We start from the raw sequence: 20,071 nt of genomic DNA, 5'->3' as shown, positions 1-20,071 counted from the left end.
GTGACTTAAAACTCAATCAAACAAACATACTTATCCTAATTATATACTGAATTCAAAACAGCTCATTATTTTCATCTAGATATTAATATAATTTGTACGTATGTATTTTAACAAACATAACTTTGTTGTTGTATGCCCCCCCCCCCCTTCCACCAACACCGCCTTTGCTTAACAGAATTCATACAAGGATAATTGATATGAAGGATGAACTACTTTTGCCAATAGTCAATAGATATACTTGAAAGTATTGACATTATTTGGAGAGGAAAAGAAAAATGATATCTTTTTCATGTGTTATTCATACAGCTGTCTTAAGCTGCGGTCTCACTTACTCCCGGCAGGGCCCAGGACCATCTCGGTAAGTTACCGGGATGATCCGGGATGAAATTATTGTTGCGGTCAGACTTACCCCGGCAGCACTACGGTAGTTCCCAACTTACCACCCAGGATGCGCTCCGGATCATCCAGGCAGAGCCCAGGTGAAGCTACGGTTCATGCCGGTGCTTCCCCGGTCGTTCCCGAATGACGCCGGTAGAGCCCCGGTTGACCCAAGCAGAGCCCCGGTCGATCCAGGCAGGGCCCCGGCAGAGCCCAGGACGATCCAGGCAGAGCCCCGGTAGAACCCCGGTGGATTGAAAACGCCCAAAATGATAACATTGATACATATTTTTTATTTAATATAATATCTATTGTTCCAGAATAGTAATTCATGATGATTTTCTGAAAAATCCTTATGCCATACTGGATAGAAGGGAAATGGGAAGGGATTTAATACAAACAAGTGCAATCATCGCAAATTGTCGTTATTCTTTTGAAATGATCCGGGATTTGCCGGGGCTCTACCGGGATCAACCGTAGGTCTACCTTTATCCTCCGGGGTTCTGCCTGTAGTTACCGGGGCTCTGCCGGCATATACCGGGGCTCTACCGTAGCTCTACCGTAGCCCTACCGGCTATATCATACCCCGGATCATCCCCGCTTTGTGCCGGCAGAGCTACGGTTCTTCCCCGGTATAACCACGGTCGTTCCCGGCAGAGCTAAGGATGAAGCCGGCAAAGCTATACCCCCACCCCGGTGATATTAAATATTTTATTCCATCCGGGGTCGAATGCCGGATGTTCCCGGATCATCCGGATCATCCAGGACGTTGCCGGCAGAGTTACGGATGCACTCCGGTTGTTCCCGGTCGTACCCCGGTCGTTCCCGGATCACCCCGTACGTCTACCGGGGCTCTGCCGGGGCTCTGCCGGGATGTACGTGAGACTGTAGCAGCCTCGGTCTCACTTACTCCCGGCAGAGCCCAGGACCATCCCGGTAAGTTACCGGGATGATCCGGGACGATCCGGGATGAAATTATTGTTGCGGTCACACTTACCCCGGCAGCACTACGGTAGTTCCCTACTAACCACCCAGGATGCGCTCCGGATCATCCAGGCAGAGCCCAGGTGAAGCTACGGTTCATGCCGGTGCTTCCCCGGTCGTTCCCGGATGACGCCGGAAGAGCCCCGGTTGACCCAGGCAGTGCCCCGGCAGAGCCCAGGACGATCCAGGCAGAGCCCCGGTTGAACCCCGGTGGATTGAAAACGCCCGAAAATGATAACTTTGATACATAATTTTTATTTAATATTATATCTATTGTTCCAGAATAGTAGTAATTCATGATGATTTTCTGAAAAATCCTTATGCCATACTGGATAGAAGGGAAATGGGAAGGCTTTTAATACAAACAAGTTCAATCATCACAAATTGTCCTTATTTTTTTTAAATGATCCGGGCTTTGCCGGGGCTCTACCGGGGCTCTACCGGGATCAACCGTAGCTCTACCTTTATCCTCCGGGGCTCTGCCTGTAGTTACCGGGGCTCTGCCGGCATATACCGGGGCTCTTCCGTAGCTCTACCGGCTATATCATACCCCGGATCATCCCCGGTTTGTGCCGGCTGAGCTACGGTGCTTTCCCGGTATCACCCCGGTCGTTCCCGGCAGAGCTAAGGATGATGCCGACAAAGCTATACCTTCCCGGATCATCCCGGACCACCCCGGTGATATTAAATATTTTATTCCATCCGGGGTCGAATGCCGGATGTTCCCGGATCATCTCGGATCATCCAGGACGTTGCCGGCAGAGTTACGGATGTACCCCGGTTGCTCCCGGTCGTTCCCGGATCACCCCGGACGTCTACCGGGGCTCTGCCGGGATGTAAGTGAGACTGTAGCTTTAGGCTTATAAATATTTGAACGTATTCCTTACTTGAAAAAAGGTTACAAAGGAAAAGTGACTTTCAATTTTATTATGTACTGTTTACTTTTATATCTATGAATTTACTTATTTTAAGTGGACTTTTACTTGATATATAGGGAAAACTTGTCAACAATTCCCAACATGGAATTATTATTTGTTTACATGTTTATTTTAGACCGTTCGAATACCATATCCGTTCTCTGTATTCTTACTATTGTGTGCGAAGTCTGACGGAAAGGGCCGAAAAGTTGCGATTGATTCGCAGACTGAGCACTTTGTGCTAGACATTCTTAAATCAAGCAGAGCTCGGAGCAGCTGATTGTATTCTAGTCCTCGTATTACATAATCAATAGACGTTTCTTTTAGAGACATTTCTCACCAACTGACTTACCGTTCTTATCAGACGAATCACTGGTGTATGGATATCAAAAAATAAGTACAATTCAATATATTTTAAATTATGAGTATATAAAGGACATCAAGATATAAAGTGCTTTGATATATTGCAATTAACTATGAATTCCTTTGTAAACATTTTATTAGCACAAGTGCATTTCCAAACGAGATTTTTATTCTATTTCTACACACATGGTCAACAGAATGCTTGCTTTTGAATGTTGCACCCGCGTGGCGAATGACGCATTGCTGTAATTTATTATTACATTATATTGTAATAATTTAACGTATACTGTGAAGTCACTTTAATTCGTGAACATGGATTGTCGTGGTTTTGTCAAATAGATGTTTTTTGTTTATTTCTTAAATTCGTGGTTTGTCCGTTTGTACAAAAAGATAAAATGCAAATAACATAATAAAGATATTTGTACAGCATACGAAATAAAATTTCGTTGTTTCTTAAATTCGTGCATTGGCCTATCCACGAAAATAACTGTTCAGCGAATAATAATGATTATGCAGTAATACACAGATATATCCACTTAAAGAGCATGTGACTCAATTGGTGTCTGTATGCCTCATAAAGATAAACAAATCCTTAAGTCACCGTGTCTTTTTGCGTGTATTATAAAGCAATAGTTGAACTGGTTTGTGATAATAAACACTTAACTAGGAAGTACACATTATACATGATGTTAATCAGCGTATATTTACTTTGTTTACATGCAATATTTTAAGAAATTTAATACAATTGTAAGGAAGCAAACAAGTTGGAAATGGAATTTAGTGTGAAAAGAAAAGGGACAACTAAACACTGTACTTTTTTAAGTTAAATTTAAACATATGTCACAATCTGCTCTGGCCTCTATATACATCTTTACACCTTGTTAATAAAAAAAAAGTTTAAAAAATGCACCAGTAATTGGCGATGATTTTAACGTGAGACATATGATATCTATACCCAGTCAACATTCTATATCGGCCCGACATCAAACCGACATGGTTTTCTATGACGGCCCGATGTCGGCTTTAATCTCGGCTGCAAAAAGGAATGATGTTGGCCCGACATCGGCAGCACGATATCGGGCCGACATCTTAACGATATAGGCCCGATATTTCTTGCCGACATCTAAAAAAGAGACATACAGATAAATTGTGTTTTTCCAATAATTTAAGTGTAAAAATCAAAATATCAACAGCGTTTACAGATTTGTTGAATCATCATTACATTAATAAAAAAACATGCTTTTCATAACCTTCCTTTGTTAGCTTTTCTTTTTGGCACTTAATCTTTTAATTGTAGAACTGCAGTGAATATTTTCAAGCTTTTCATTTAAATATAATAAAAGAGTTATTTTTATGTAGTCGAAACATTTGAATTTAATAACAAACAACATATTATTTCCAAACTCAACTATGATTATTAATGATTATTTTAGCAATTCATATCAAAATGTACAATTATTAGCTGCATGATTTTCAATTCAACAGAAAACGCAATATCGTACCGATGTCAATCCGATATACAAAATAGTTACATTGATAGGTCATGTAGGCCCGACGCAGACCCGATGTATCATTTTGATGTAACACAAAATGTGGTTAATGTGGTTCTAGTAATTGAAATCATACACAGGACAATTTATTCACATTATTAAGTAAACAATGCCATTGCAATTAGAATTTTTCAAAATACTCAATATGTCGGCACCGCAACGGCCCAACGTCGGCCAATAGTCGGCATATTTTGCCGACATGCCGACATTAGTCCTATATCGGCCCGATATGGTCATGCTGGCTGGTTAAGGGAAATAAAAAACAAATATATTTTATTGTCTATACGTAAACAGTGTATCACGGACCTCAATTGTCAATTCAGTTTAAATATACATCAGCATGCATGTACGTACATACATTATTTCTGAGACTGATAAAATAAATACTAGAATCGGCATTTTTATTAGGTAAAATAGGAAAAATGTAGAGTTTTGCTTATTCTAAAATTATTAAAAAATTAATTAAGATATTAATCATTAATCTAATACTCGTAGCACTTTGGTGGATAGATTCATGACATCTCCAATCAACGTATTTTACATACTGTAGAAACAAAATTTTGTACGGTATATCTGGGACAGAAAGAGACACTTTCATTTTTAGTCCCAATTTCTTAAAATCATACCATATCATCTCACCATTTCAAATTTTGATAAACAGTGAAACAAAAACAAATTGCCAAGCGCCGGCATTTTTCTCAAATTGACATGCAGGCAGCAGGGAAAGTATTGCCCCGAAAGTTATTTCTTTCTCAACATATCATCTTTATTTTCCTGATGGTTTTAAACCATATCAATCATGCTTTACGCAAGTTTAACTCCAGGAACATCATTTCCATTGAATGAAATGTGAATAAAAGAATTCGTAACCATTATGTTGTATAACCTACATGTAGATTAACCAGTTTCTTTGTCCGAAACTTATCGATGTGTGGCTATTTTTAGAACAGGTCTCTTATCAGTGACGTATACGATGCTTATCTCAGATCGTTCCCTGTTATAGATTATTAGAATTCGATGAATTATTGAAGACATTATGTCATCGCTTGATATAGCCCTTTTTAGGAGTAGCGCAGCAGCGTACCTATTTTACATGTTAATTTATTCCATTATAATAAAAACGGATTATATGAACCTGCAAATTACCTTTGAAATCTCTACTTTGGGGGAAATTTTGTAAATAAGAGGGGACAGTAGAAAAACAACACTGTGAAGGGACAATATTTTCGAATCGTTTTGATTGATTCATGTATTTTTATAGAAAATGATTCTTCCACGCATTCACATTATTTCCTTTGTGGCGATTTTTAACGCACGTACCTTCAAAATTTACCAATTTTGTTGCATTTGATAATATTGACACATATAGATATTTTACCTGATGATTATATTATTGTAATGAGTCACCCAGGATATCAAAAGATTTACGGCATGTTAATAATAATGGATTTAGCTTTTAATTGATTTTTTGTAAACAAACAGGGTACGAATACTAAATGGCTAGATCAGGAAACGAATTTGAATATTGGTAATTAACTTTTGTAATTAACCGTGGTGCTAGTTTTATTGATTTATGTATTATGTAAACAAAATTCTTTTAAACATGGTTAAAAAATTTCATGTACATGAACCAAATATTTTTACTGATCACTGTTTAATTGAGTTTGATATTGTGTTTGATAAAAATTGTAAATGTTCCTTTGTGTAAATTGATGAAAAATATCAGATACGTTAAAAATGAAATATGCGTTGGAACAACGATTTTATGTTCAGATTTGTTCATCGTTTTGAATTGTACTGACGTAAAAGAAAAATTAATGGATTAAAAGATTGATATTTTTTTATGTAATGAAGGCAAATACTATTAAATGATTGTCTGGAATAATATTTGAAAATATTATAGATGATGTTGCATCACCTCTTATTTAAGAAAAATATAAAAGTTATTAATAATTTAAATAGTGAGCATAGCGTTAAGACTGATTGCCCTTGGGTATAATAATAATGTGCCGAAAAAAGATATGCATTTTTTACGACTTTTTAAATTGTTATCGTAATTAACCCCTTGTGACGAAAATAGAATTAATATGGTTAAAATGTAGATCAGAATATAAAACAATTATTACGTACATGTAGATTTGAATATGATAAACAGAAAAACCGTCAAATTTTGAAAAAACAATAAACTGAAGAATGCTCGTTTATACTGGAATATGTTAAAAAGTCTTGCAGGGCTTAAACCTGCAAAAATTCCATTGTCGAATTTTGAACATTATTTTAAAGAGCTGTAAATAACCCAGCTGATAGATTTTTGTTTTGTCTGATGGTGATATATTAGAGTTTAAATAGTTAGATATAGAGATTGAAGAATTTAAAGTCATGTTTCAAGAGTTTTAAAATGTAATAATTACAGAATATGAGATAAAACAAGCAATTAATCAATTAAAACGTAATCGATCTGCAGGCCCAGATTTGCTACTAATGAAATTTTTATATCAGGTAAAGATGTTTTTATTCCTTTATATAGTGTTTTTATTTAATAAAAATTTTGAAAACTTGGATATTTTCCTGAAGATATGTCAGAAGGGATATGTCATTCCGTTACATAAAGAACAGGTAAGTGTTAATGAAGATGAAAAAATTTATAGAGGTATCACATTGGTTTAAATTATTTTCAAGTGTAATTTAATTTACAAGGTTAAAAAAATTGGCTGGAAAAATATTAATGTCTACATTGAAGCTCAGGCGGGTTTTAGATCAAATAATGAGTACTATAGATAATTTGTTTTTGTTTTAAATGGTTTTGATATCGCATTTTTAAATCAAGGAAAAACAACTTTTTTGTTTATTTGTTGACTTACAGTTAAAGCATTTGATTACGTTGTTAGGGAAAAATCTTTGTACCAAGCTTATTCAGTTGAGGTTAAGAGGTTTAACATTTTAAGATGTCATTTCAATCTATGTACAAATGTGTTAAAATCAAAAGTAAAGTATTTGAATAATTTCAAGTAATGATAATGAATTTACATTTACACTAGGGGTAAGACAAGAGTGAAGTGTTTGTCACCATTTCTTTTTTCTATGTTCTTAAACGAAGCTTTAGAAGATACATTTTTTAAAAAGTGTGTTGAAGGAATAGAATAGTAAATATGTTTAAATTTTCCTGTTATTTATTATGCGGACGATATCGTAATTTTTGCAAAACTCAGCAGAAGAACTTCAAACACAATATATGTCTCCTTGTATGATTTATTGCCAATACATGGAAGTTAAAAGTCAATGTATCTAAAACGAAAGTTATGATTTTTTAAAAAGAGTGGTAGACTTACCAAGTGATCTTCAGTTTTATTATGATGGTAATTTGATTGAAATTGTTAATACATTTACATATCTTGGTATTGTATTTTACTTCTGTGGTTGGATCAGAAATACAAAAGCACAAACAATGTTAGCTGGACCCAAGCACAAAAACTATTTTCTAAACTAAATAAATATTTATATAAATTTACGTATATTAAAAACCAAGGCCATAAGCTAAATCTTTTTGATACATTAATTACACCTACATTAAACTACGGTAGGTGAGATAATGGTTTTACGGTTAGCCAAAAACAATGGAACGGGTACACTTACAATTTTGTAAAAAGATTTTTGGGAGTTAAAAAAACTACACAAAATGATTTTATTTATGGAGAAACTTGGTAGAATATCCATTTCATTGTAGACATCTTTTCAATATTGTAAAATTTTGGATGAAAATATTGTGTAGTAATGAAAAACAAATATGTTAGTAGAGTTTATAAATTGTTGAAAAGTGATTTTGAAAATAACCCAAATATAGTAAACTGGTGTTCGAAATTAAAAACAACCTTTTATGTTCTTTAGGATTTTATGATGTCTGGTTACAGCAGAGTGTAGGAAGATATTGATTATGTTTCTAGCAATTTTTAAAAACAACGTTTAAAGGACAATTTTTGTTCAAAACTGGCATGAAGATTACATAACTCTAGTAGAGCTTTATTTTATAGGACAATAGCAAATTTTTGAGTTTCAATCATATCTAGATATTTTTAATGCAAAACAAATTGTGCCAGGCTATGGGGTAAGATTACGAGTTTCCTCTCATAGGCTACAAATAGAGGCAGGACGTTGGTCCAGACCTACAAGAACCTCCAGTTAATGAACGAAAATGTTTTAATTTGTAATGTTTTAGAGATGAATATCAAAATTTTATATTAGAATGTTCAATGTATACTGAATTAAGGAAACAATTTATTCATAAGAAATACTGGAAACATCAAATATGGTAAAATTTTATTGAATTGTTAAACAATGAAAATGATACAAATAGAAAGAAACTAGGAATTTTGTATATAAATCTTTTAAAAGAGAAATGAAATGCCTATACGGTTCAGTTGAATAATGACTTATTTTTTGTTGTAAAGCTACTTATATTTCATAGTTGTAAAATGTGGAATTTTAAAAACATCGTTCTAGATAAAAAAAAAAAAGGACATGTAGAAATTTGATATTTATGCAATTTTCATGTTACATGCTTAAATTTAATCCATGATTCCCGTCTTGCATTTTTTTTTCCGGTAAGGCTGGTAGTTTAAAATGGTATGTAATTTGTATGTTCTTGTTTATACTATATATTATAAATATTGTTATTTTGTACTAAATTCATGCAAGGGTTATCTTTCTTTTACGAGAAAGATAACATATTACTACATGTATCTCAATGTATATATATATACAAATTCTGATTGAAATTTAAGGAGAAAATAATGTTTTTCAGATTACTAGTTCTTAACAAATTTATGCGTAAAGTAAACTTTAAAAATGATATGAAATGAAATTAATTAAGAATATTAAGCTTTCTTAATTGTCATGCTTGACCTTCTTCCAATGAAAAAGTCTTATGTATATTCTAATATTAAATTTGTTCGCTGTATTATGCACATTAAATCATGTCACTTTGAATTGTACAAAGTATATATGTATGTTTATTCCATCATGGGCGAATTAGCCTTATGAAAAATGAAATAAAACTCAAATTAACAACTAGTTTCGTCCCAGTTGTATAACTTGTTTTTATTTAACTGTTACTTGGCATGTCTTAATTCATTCCTTAATTTATAATATGCGTATCCTTTTAATTAAAACATGTTGGGTCTAAATAGCGAAACGCTACCTGCCATTATTAAAAAATGATTCCTTATTCATTCATTTGTTCTTTAACCCTAAATGAAAAAAATTGACATTCGAAAAAACTGTCCGGCATAACTTATTTCACAAAAAAACTATTACCTAGATCGATATCCTCTATAAGGCATACTTTTAAAACGTTTTATGAGATTAAAGTTTTAAATGAAAATGGATTGCCATTAACCACCTGGGTGTATGCATCACAATGAAATAAAAAACAATGACGTTTTGTTTGACAACAAACCCATTCAAAGAACTTTATAATTAATGAACAGATGACATATGTGATAACGCTAGATGATTAAATCGTTTAAGAAAGTTGCAGAATCATGATGATATGTCTGATAATTGAGTCATGGTTTGTTTTTACATGTAAAACCTCCCATTCTTTAACACTTTATACAATTGTAATGTGTATTAAAATCCCCTTTAGTTTTTTATGGTATAGCTATACCATTTAAATATTGTTGGGTACAACTTTCTATTAAAAAAAAACTTAAAAAGTGATGAAAATACACATATTATATATTCATGTGATAAAATAAAACAAGTGAAAGTCAAGAAATCATAGACAGCAATAATAATTAAAAGGTAATTTTATTGGTAAAAAAAAGTAAAAATAAAAAAGTAAAAACAAAACGTAATCAAAAATATTTTTGAAATGTGTCATAGGGACACAGCTGGATATATGGTCACTTAATACTGTCATATACATTGAAAGTAAAATCATTTAATAAGGTTGACAACTATGAAAAATATTTTCATGAGACCCAGCCGATGATTCAGCACTAGGTAAAGCTCGGGGCTTAAATACTGTTTGTAGATGTCAGCTCTAACACTGTGGAACATTATTCTCCTCATTTCTGCATGCATAATTGGTACATTCCTGTGACTTTGGCTTGCAGATGGAAAGTTTCTTGACGAAAGTTCATATGACAATTTATCAATGTCGAGCACAAATTGATCAGAGCGCAAATACTGGAAATAAGATCAGTGCTAAATATTCGAAAAATACAATATGAAAGTACTTTAAAAACTGAATGACAATGAAAAGACTAATTATATGTTCTCTTTAGAAATAGTTTTGAAGGTTCTATGACGAAATGATATAACAGAAACCTTCAAAAGCACTAAGAACTCACCTTTTCCCAATTGCCTGTAAATTGATTCAATATTGTCATTGATTGCAGTATAAACAAACTATATAATCGTATTAATAATTGTCACAAATTCGACAGGCAAAAGCTCAAAAGCACAACTACACATGCTCTTACCAACATTCCTGTAAAAGGTTCCATTGACTCTAGGTGAAATATTTTTTTAAGTTACGCACGATTCTAGTTAATCATTGATATTTATTTACTAAGTAGAGAGCAATAACTCTAAAATAATGAATACCCCATCCACAAGCCACAACATTTTGGAAGGTTTTTTTTTTTAATAACTCGAGGGCAATACCTCTACAAATACCAAATAGATATACAAGCAAAACCCCAGATGCAGAGCTACATATGCTGAGCAACATTTCTGAAATGTTTCATTACTCTAGGTCAAATCTTTTTTGAGCTACCTGCGACACAAACTGAAAATTTTTAATAAGTCAAGGGCAATAATAATAATATCTTTCTTCAAAGAAAGTAGCACATGAAGATACTACATCGTAAAACACAAATAACATAAAAACAAATAACATAAAAACAAATAATATAAAAAATACATACTCAAACCAACATCATCAAACAATAACAACTACATGTATTCCATTTGTCCTATAACAAACATTATTTGATTGTTATGGCAAACGCTTCTTTTCGATATTAAAATAACACTCATACAATTTTCTTTTACATATAATTAATAAATTAACATACTTAGGGTGTATAACAAAGAACCTGAGAGACATCTAAATCCCCTTCCGCAGTGGACATGAACTTTAACCTTTAAACCCAAACCATAAAATTTATTGTTGTGCAATCAAAAAAGCAAAAATTCTCAGATGGTGATTATTTGTCCCTAAAGTTACAAAAATTTTTCCTTTAAAATTAGGGAAAAATTTAAACCTTGCCCTTTGGGGGAAAACCTGGATGTAATTTGGGGACCCAACCTGGATGTTGGGGCTCTGAAGTGTGTCAAAACAGGGATCAGTTGTCCAAAAGAAATTTAAAAAACCCTTTTAAAATTTTTAAAACATGTTAAAAAGGGGACATGAAAAAAACATGTTTTTAAACTTTTGCCCCCTTTGATGGGGACCCTGCCCTAGAGGGTAGGGGACTTTAATTTTTTTTGTGACCCATTTATCCCCAAAATTTATTTTAAAAAAACTTTGAAACCGTTTAAATTTTTTTGGAGCGGACACGAAAAATAAATTAATTTGAAAATCAAAACCTTTTGGTTTTTGGCCCCTTTGCCGTGGGGTAAAACCCCCCAATTAATGCGTCTGGATTCGTCTCATAATGGTAATCCCCCTTGGGCCCCATTTATATCAAAAGTTTTTCTGGGGTTTAAAAGAAAACAGACCCAAAAAAAAGGGAAAAGTTAAAAAGGGCCCCCCCCCCACGGACAGACGGACAACAAACGGACTTCCCTCCCCGCCCCCTTTCCTGGGGGAAGGGGTTTAAATTTACCATAAGACATAGGTTTGAAGAAATATTTATTTGATCTGCAAAGATATGTTTGTTAACCCTACAAATACTTGAAACATACCACACAAACCTCCAGGTTGCATACTCAAGATGCTGACTAACTTCCTGTAAAGTTTCATGACTCTAGGTTTAACAGCGTTTGTGCAACACAAAATTGAAAATTGCAAATTTTTACTTAGTCAAGGACCAAAAACTGAATTAACCTACACGCGAAAGCCCAGGTTGAACAACTTCACATTCTGATTCAAACATTTTTAAAGTTTGTTTTGACCCAAGCTAAAGCACTTTGAAGAGCTACACTAACACAACATTTAAAAAAAGGACGCTCGACGGACATGGGCAAATATTTGTCTTAATATAGTATGGTTACATAACATGTATATCGTCCGATATTTAACTTAAATTGCCAAATCGAGCCTCAACATAATGTAGCTACTGCATTATCAACTGTCTATGGTTGTATTAGCTCAGAATATCAGGGTGTAAGCTTAAGAGCATGTTTTTGAAAATATAAAAAAATACACATGCATGCATATTCCATTCTTATAAAGGGAACAGTCCAAGGTATTACCTTTTGAATTATGTATATTCTACTTACATCGTTTACACGGACATATATTTTATCATTTTTTTGTCAGATGTACATGTGTTTCTATTTTGAGGCTACCAATACATCACCAAGTATTTGTCATATCAAAAAGCTTCTGATCTCCCTGAGCAACGTCTGTTCATATCCGTATACGGATTTGCATATCTGATTGTTATTCTTTGTGGTCTTTGAAACCTTTTCTGGTCGTTACTGTTATTGCCGGCTTATATTGAAGTGTATCGACGCATACAGATAGTAGTCTCGTCCTTCCGGTATTGTCACCCCTCACCATCATCGTATTCAATCGACTTATCCATGTAAACATTTACTCGGGTGTTTATCCCAGTACAGTTTCTCGTCTGTGGGGAAAAGAATCAAAAGAACACTACTTTACTTCCGCCCATGTATGTGTTTCATAACAGGTAAAACAATAAAAAAACGACAATGTTGGAAGAGAGACTACTTTTAATATTTCAAAATACAAAGTGTCTTAGAAGACAGAGATCGATCATGTACTATGACTGTACTTATTCTTTGACTGAAGGGAAACAACGGCTTCCCCCGTACTATGTTTGAACCCAAGGGGCCTGCGTTCCTAATGTCTGCGTCACATAACGCTCCGATTAGGTTTACGATGAGGTACCGTTGTCTATTGCCGAATTTTAAAAGGCATACCACCGGGGAGCCCTCCGGTGGCAAGATACCCAGAAGGACGCTTTTATGAATTGGTTGAAAATTTTTCCCCCCAACCTTGGCGGTAAATAATCAAAACGGTTTTTTCAAACGGTATCTAAAAGCTTTCCCCGGGAAAGGCGACTGGGCAGGTTATGGGCACCCCCCGGTTTGTTCCCACAAAAGGGTTTTTGGGTGCCTGGATTGACATCAAAAGGATACCCGGTGGGGGTTTTTTAACAGCCCTGAGACCCCCCAGCTTTGGGTTGTAAAATTGGGGCGTCCGGGTGTTCAAGTCTGGGACGGTGAAGGAAAATTTCCTTGTTTAGTTTTTCATCATTCTTGCGAAAGAAAAAAAGGGCAATTAGTACTTTTTAGTTGTTTGTCATACCTGCTTAGGAACGATGTGATATTTGAAAAAAAATTTCAAGGGGGGCTTCCCTCCCCGGTATCAGGATTTAAAATTTCCGCCAACTGCTACCGTACTGCCCCCCACCATTTCCCCCATTCTATCATTAGCCAGTCTGCAGAGGTTTCTTAAACTTTTCAAGTTTCATTAACAATATTTTATAGAAAATATTGATTTTAAAATCTAACATACCTCCCAAAACAGCTAGCAAAGATAGGAAGGGAAAAATTCAAAGGGGAAGAAGGCAAGAACTTCACCCAGAAATTAAGAAAAAAGATATCGCACGGCTTTTGTCCGTAGACCTTACAGTCACCTCACGATGGTTTCAAACTGGCCGGATATCTGACGAGAATTGCACATTTATCGTGCCGTAGTCGGCTGATTATACCTTACGAATATCTAATGGTGTCCAGAAGGACGATGCCAAAGGTTTTCACAAGGTGATCGGGCAAATACCCTTCGGAAACCGTCTAAATACCTGCCGGACCACAGAGGGTGAATGACCATCCCATTCTTCCCAGATATAATTGAAATGTTTATCTCCGATCTCAAATTATCAACGGTGTACCATCGATCCCACTATCTCGAACGGTCGCCGCTTGTAATGTTACGTAGGATTTAGAGCGATAACCACGTGACCGACCAGATACTTACGTCCATAGGTGTTCGGCGCGTTGATTGGTCACTACCCCGGGCCCCCTCATCCACTCTACAACCCTCGTTATAGTTTTATATGGTGTTTTGATTGAATAGTTTTTTCATATAATAATATAATTTTATCATATTTATCTGCGCAATACAAAAAATATTCATTCATTTCGAATAAACTGCCGTTTAGTCGTGTAATTTTGACAAAAACCCAGCGGTCAGGTCTCTGTCGAGTTACACTTGCGGTGATTTCGAGATTACAATGTGCATATCTTCTTATAACTTGAAATGATTGTAATGACAGCTTTATTTCCTTTAAGAGTAATCAATTCCCTACTATTTGGTACCAAGATATTGAAAATTGGTGAAAAAAATGTTGAAGTTATGGAGTTCATATTAAGATGAGTGCTGAAAAATGAGCGGCGAGTTGCATACCTTTACTAAATATATATGTATCATTTTTTTTAAATTTTTTTGTGGGAAATGATGGAAATTGAATTAAAAGCATATACCAAATATTAAAACATGTTCCAAATGAAAAATACTGCTGTTTATACAGGGTTTTCAGCGGTATGAGGGTTGTAGAGTGCATGAGGGGGTGGGGGGGGGTAGTGACCAATCAACGCGCCGAACACCTATGCTTACGCTTTTTAAGAAAATACTTCTTAAACTATTTAACATATCTTCTGTTATAAAAAGCAAAATGATTTCAATGATAATAACGATAAAAAATAAAAAATAATATGGTAATTTTTAATTATTTTAAAACAAAAAGAATGAAAGACTGAGGTAAGGTTTCATATATCACTATCAAGGAAAACAAAATAAAAAGGAAATATAATGTCATCATTGTCTTTCGAAACACAAAAGCTTCTATATAACAATTAAATGTATTGAAATAAATTTCCAGGACAATATATTACATATAGACTCAAGAGCAAAGAGAAGATAAATGGTGAATATGATGAATGTACAGTTCTTTTTAAGTACACAAAAAAAAATGATTTTAAACCGATATGTATACCCGAAATATTTTGTTGCTTCAATATTTCTCGGAAGTATACCGTCTGATATCCGGATGGTTCTCTAAGACTTTCATTCCCACAGGCTAGATATCGCTTTTCTTTCCCTAAAGGTACAGTATGATAAGACAATAAATCCGTTATGACAAACGAGTTTAGAATATCTAAATATACAGAAAAGAAGTAATTTGAATTGGAAATGAATAATCTGCAAATGTGTACGATATAAATGAAATACATTTTCGAATTCCTAGATGAGAATAACAATAGCGTAGTTTACAAAGGTATGTTTCACGAAAAGTTCTTTACTAAAATAGTTGAATTAATTGTATAATGGCCAGAAATAAAGGATTCATGAAGAGCATTGGTGACTAAAAACTAAAAAGAAAACATATGCGGAAGACTTATATCTTTATTGTATTCCGTAACTTACAGGGAATTAAAAAAACAAAACAAGTAAAAGCAGTGTATAAGTACATGTGTAGGCTGGTGTATTCTCTATATTAATAATGGATTAGTTCAAGATTATAAATATTTTACCATTGTTTAGCCATACAATAATTCTTCTCAAGTTAAATCGCGTATTTTGTTTGTCTAAGAAGTGTTACATTACTGAATTGTACATGCTATATCAATTTAAAGTTTGAAGTTTATACAAATTTTGGGTAGACATTTAAAGTCATGGCAAAAAGTGACCGAAAAATTATTGAGAAATGGCTCATACGCATTTTATTTGATAAAAAGTACTTCTTGTATTTTTTTAGTATAGATGATGTAAGAACTTCACATCCAATGAGGCATTTTCTATTGTTTTACATATTTTCTGGATTTCATGATTTCATAGAATTAAGAGGGGTGTTTAAATAGACTCGCCCAACCGCCATGTTTTGTCGGGTTACTTATTCGCACAACTGAAAAATACCATTATCAATGTACGAACTCAGTACCAGTCTTTATAGTCTCTTGCAGGATAAACACAGCAAATTGCAATATTTTTGTTACATGTCATTTCTGATTAGAGAATGTAGAAAATATTTTGTTTTCTTTCCAAAACTTGCACTTAACATGTTAAGGAAAAAACTTTATATTGCTTTCTTCTGGGCGAGTTTAATAACATGAGTGTTGTTATTGCATTCATTATCGCAGTTATAGTTCGTTTCAGAAAAAAAAAACTTCCGAGTATATAACGTAAATTCAATTTATAGCATGTTCACAGACATCAATTTTAATCTATTGTTAATTACGCAAGAAGCTAATTCTTTTTGCCGATGGATGCACGTACTTATTAAGTAGCGCATGTAGTCTAACTTATTGTACTACGAGTCAATTAAATTAAGGTATTGTGATATTTTTCTCATGGGCAATACTGAGTATCACCTGTACTTTGACAAGAACGGAATGGTAGAGTAAATCAAGTATTTTTGTTGGCTTTATGTGTTCACCCCGCCCTTCTCCACCCTGAATATGAAAAAGTATTATTTATTACAAGAATTAGTTTTAAGTTTTTGCTTATATTAGTATGAGAGACGGTTGCGTGTCTAACACGTGAAAATATGAAACTATGATCTTTTAGGGACTATTTTAAACGTTGTTAAAATAGTGGAAAAAAGTTTTATGTTCAAGACATGTGACTAGGTCGTAATAATATGCAAAACTATTTTGACGAATGGTTTGCACGATAAAAATAGACATGGTGTATACACGTGCGGATCAAGAAGGGGAGTCACGCACATAACCCAAAGTGTCTGTGTGTGTTGACCACATACAATTAAGTATTAGGCAAGAAAGGAAATATTATTTCTATATTCATGGCTGAACGGCGATTCCAAGCATTTTGGAAATGCTAATACTTGTAAAACGCCTTTTCTTGAGAGGGAAATCTGAGGGTTTATGTGCCTTTAAACTATTAAAACACCTAAAAGGTTTCAGCTTGTAAATTTGTACTTAGAAAAATCTACACTTAACCGTTTATCTGTTATCTGTCCATGTAGTATTATCGGAAAGAGAATACATACTTTGTGTAAAGATAATTTTTAATTACGGCTATGCGTTAACATATAGGTAGTTATTCAACTTGAAATAGAAAAAGATATTTACCTAAAGCTATCTGTGTTCTACATACTCTTTCCACAACCTATGACAAAATTTATCAATGACAATGTATATAAATGCAGGAAAATTGGAAATTTGATGTTAATTATCAAAAAGATGGAACTTAAAAGGAAAGGATACTAAATTATTGACAAAGAAAACCAGAAAATATTCATAGCTTTCCTTTGTACAATGATTGTCTACTTATTTTCTTGATATTTTAATGATTTACATAATTATAAAACATATATAATGTGCTATTGTCCCAAAACTCCTACTCAATTTTTATTATGACTTATGAAATAAACTTTAAATGTGCCTTTTCTAAATTAGAAAAATGTCAATGTCATATTTTGACTGATTTAAGTTTCAATTTAATAACATTTACCGTTTGGAGAATTTCTGTAAAGTTCCTTTTACTACAAATGTAGTTTCCCTTATCATCAATATAAGTTTTCAAACCACTTTTGTTCAAGTCAAATGTTACATAATCTTCATCTGGGCTTAAAGACATTGATGAACATGGTACAGAAAAATCCTCAATCAATTTTGTTTCAAAAAATATCCATTCCTGATAAACGATATATCCTAGAATTGATACCACATTTATAATCACTATAAACAATATTAACAGAACAGCTACAACTACATGGTCTTCATTAAATTCGTTTTTTGGGTCGTTTTTCACCCCTTTTAAATGTCTACATTCGGTATTCCTTTTTTTATTTAGAACTGATTTAAAATTGTTTGCCAGGTCATTTATTTTTTTTACACGCTTTATGATATTTAACGTGATCAACATATTGTTCACTACATCACTTAACTTACATCGTTAGACTGGTATCAAAGTGTACATACAATAACAAGGTAACTACACACTTGTCCAATCATAATGCTCTAACAATGCAATACATCCATTCAGCACAGTTTGCTTTATTCGATACGTTATGATTATGTTTACTAATAAAGATGATAGAAAGAGAATATTTCTGAAAATAACCTTTAAGCTTTAAAGAAATTTCGCTACTTTCTGTAGTATCCATACAAATATATGATGACGTAGATATATGTATCATGTTACATAGCCACTCTGTATCAGCCTCTTAAATACCAAGTAGTGTACAATAGTCGCTCGTAGTGAATAAACGTATAAAACATACACTGTGTTATTTACTGGGTTCTCGGCCCTCAGGGACATATAGCAGATATTACACTTCCGACTGACACTTGAGCAATTTCACCGATTGATACATTCACATTTCATCCGACAGCTCCAACTTTGTATAAATATAGTTTCGATAAAGATATCCCAAATGTTATTATTCTGTTACTTGTTGAAAATAAAAATCAAAGCACAGAAGGCGCTGAATTTGTTAGGGTCTCAGAATGTCAGAAAAGTGAAGGTTGTGAGATTATAAAACAATTTGTTTTTGTATATTGCCACCAATGCTTTCCAGCGTTTTAATTGTAGTAGATTGGCTATAAGACTAATTGCAACACTGATATTCGATCCAATGTTTATTTGAAAAAAAAATGTTTTGCCTTAACTGGGATTTGAAGTCCAGACCTCTCGCTTCCAAAGCGAGCGCGCAAACCCCTCGGCCACGGTGGATTTACATGTTAACGGCCTGAAGAAAACCATAGTATTCTAGTTAGTGTTTGTAACGACGTTAACTGTTGTTTAACATTTGTGTAAATAATCATGGCGCTTACTATAAGCATGTATATCTATAAATAATAAAACAATATTAGGAATCTTCGACCATTCGGGATTTTTTTTGCTTGAAACTTAATCCGCCTGTCATGTGACCATATTTACGCAGTGACCTCCCCTAAATTTTTCGGCCTAAGTGTTACATATAAAGGGAAGTAACCGCTTCAAAAAAGCGGACTATTTTCGGCACTTGCAATTAACAGCATTAGAGTCTGAAATTTCGCTACCATTATTTGTTTGGTCTGACGACCCAAACAAATAATCAAAGGGCTGCAAGCTCTGTGATATTTTCTGATCTTTGCAATCTTTGTACTGTATATCTGTATGTGTTTTCCTGTATAAGTTTATTTTTATGTACTTTAATTCATCTTGCAGGTCACCAGAGTTTGATACATACGGAATTTTGCATAACTAGAGTTGCATCAAAAAATCATTTATGTTCATTTTTTATGATAGCCACACTTTATCCTTGCATATCGTGGCTATTTCCTTAACGAAGACACTAAAAAAAAGAATTTAAAAAAATGTTGACTCGACTGGGATTTGAACTCCAGACCTCTCACACACTAAACGAGCGCATTACCCCTGCGCCACGGAGAAGTTTTAAAAACAAAGGCTGAATAAAATCAAGTCATTCTAAATTGCATTTCGGGTTTTTAAAGCCGCACAGGCTGAATAAAATCAAGTCATTCTAAATTAAAATTCCCCTTGCATTTCGGGTTAGGGTAATGTCAGGGTAAACCTGTTGTTTAAAATTGTAGTAAATAATTTAGCAAAAACCTTCTCGCCCAAACAGTCCAACATGTAGAAACTATATATTCAACTACTCGGCAGTCAGATTTATTTGTGTAGTATTCGGTAATCGACATCGCTAAAAATAGCAT

The 20,071-nt window shown here is 33.9% G+C and overlaps 1 protein-coding gene across 1 annotated transcript in view; it reads right to left on the bottom strand.

The window, feature by feature from the left end:
• Positions 1 to 18,494, bottom strand: part of LOC132760206 (uncharacterized) — a 29,395-nt gene extending 10,901 nt beyond the window's left edge. The window contains exons 1-2 of the mRNA XM_060752121.1: positions 17,862 to 18,494; positions 17,480 to 17,516 (exon numbers count right to left, since the gene is read on the bottom strand). Coding sequence (XP_060608104.1) covers positions 17,480 to 17,516; positions 17,862 to 18,275 — 451 coding nt within the window. The 5' untranslated portion in view covers positions 18,276 to 18,494. The remainder of the gene's footprint in view (positions 1 to 17,479; positions 17,517 to 17,861) is intronic.
• Between the last annotated feature and the right edge of the window lie 1,577 nt (positions 18,495 to 20,071).

Source organism: Ruditapes philippinarum, unplaced genomic scaffold (genome assembly GCF_026571515.1).
Source record: "Ruditapes philippinarum isolate M1 unplaced genomic scaffold, ASM2657151v2 ctg8551_1_1_1_1, whole genome shotgun sequence".
In the NCBI taxonomy this organism is placed as follows: Eukaryota; Metazoa; Mollusca; class Bivalvia; order Venerida; family Veneridae; genus Ruditapes; species Ruditapes philippinarum.
The sequence above is the reverse complement of the archived record's forward strand: the minus strand, read 5'-3'. Positions and strand labels throughout refer to the sequence as shown.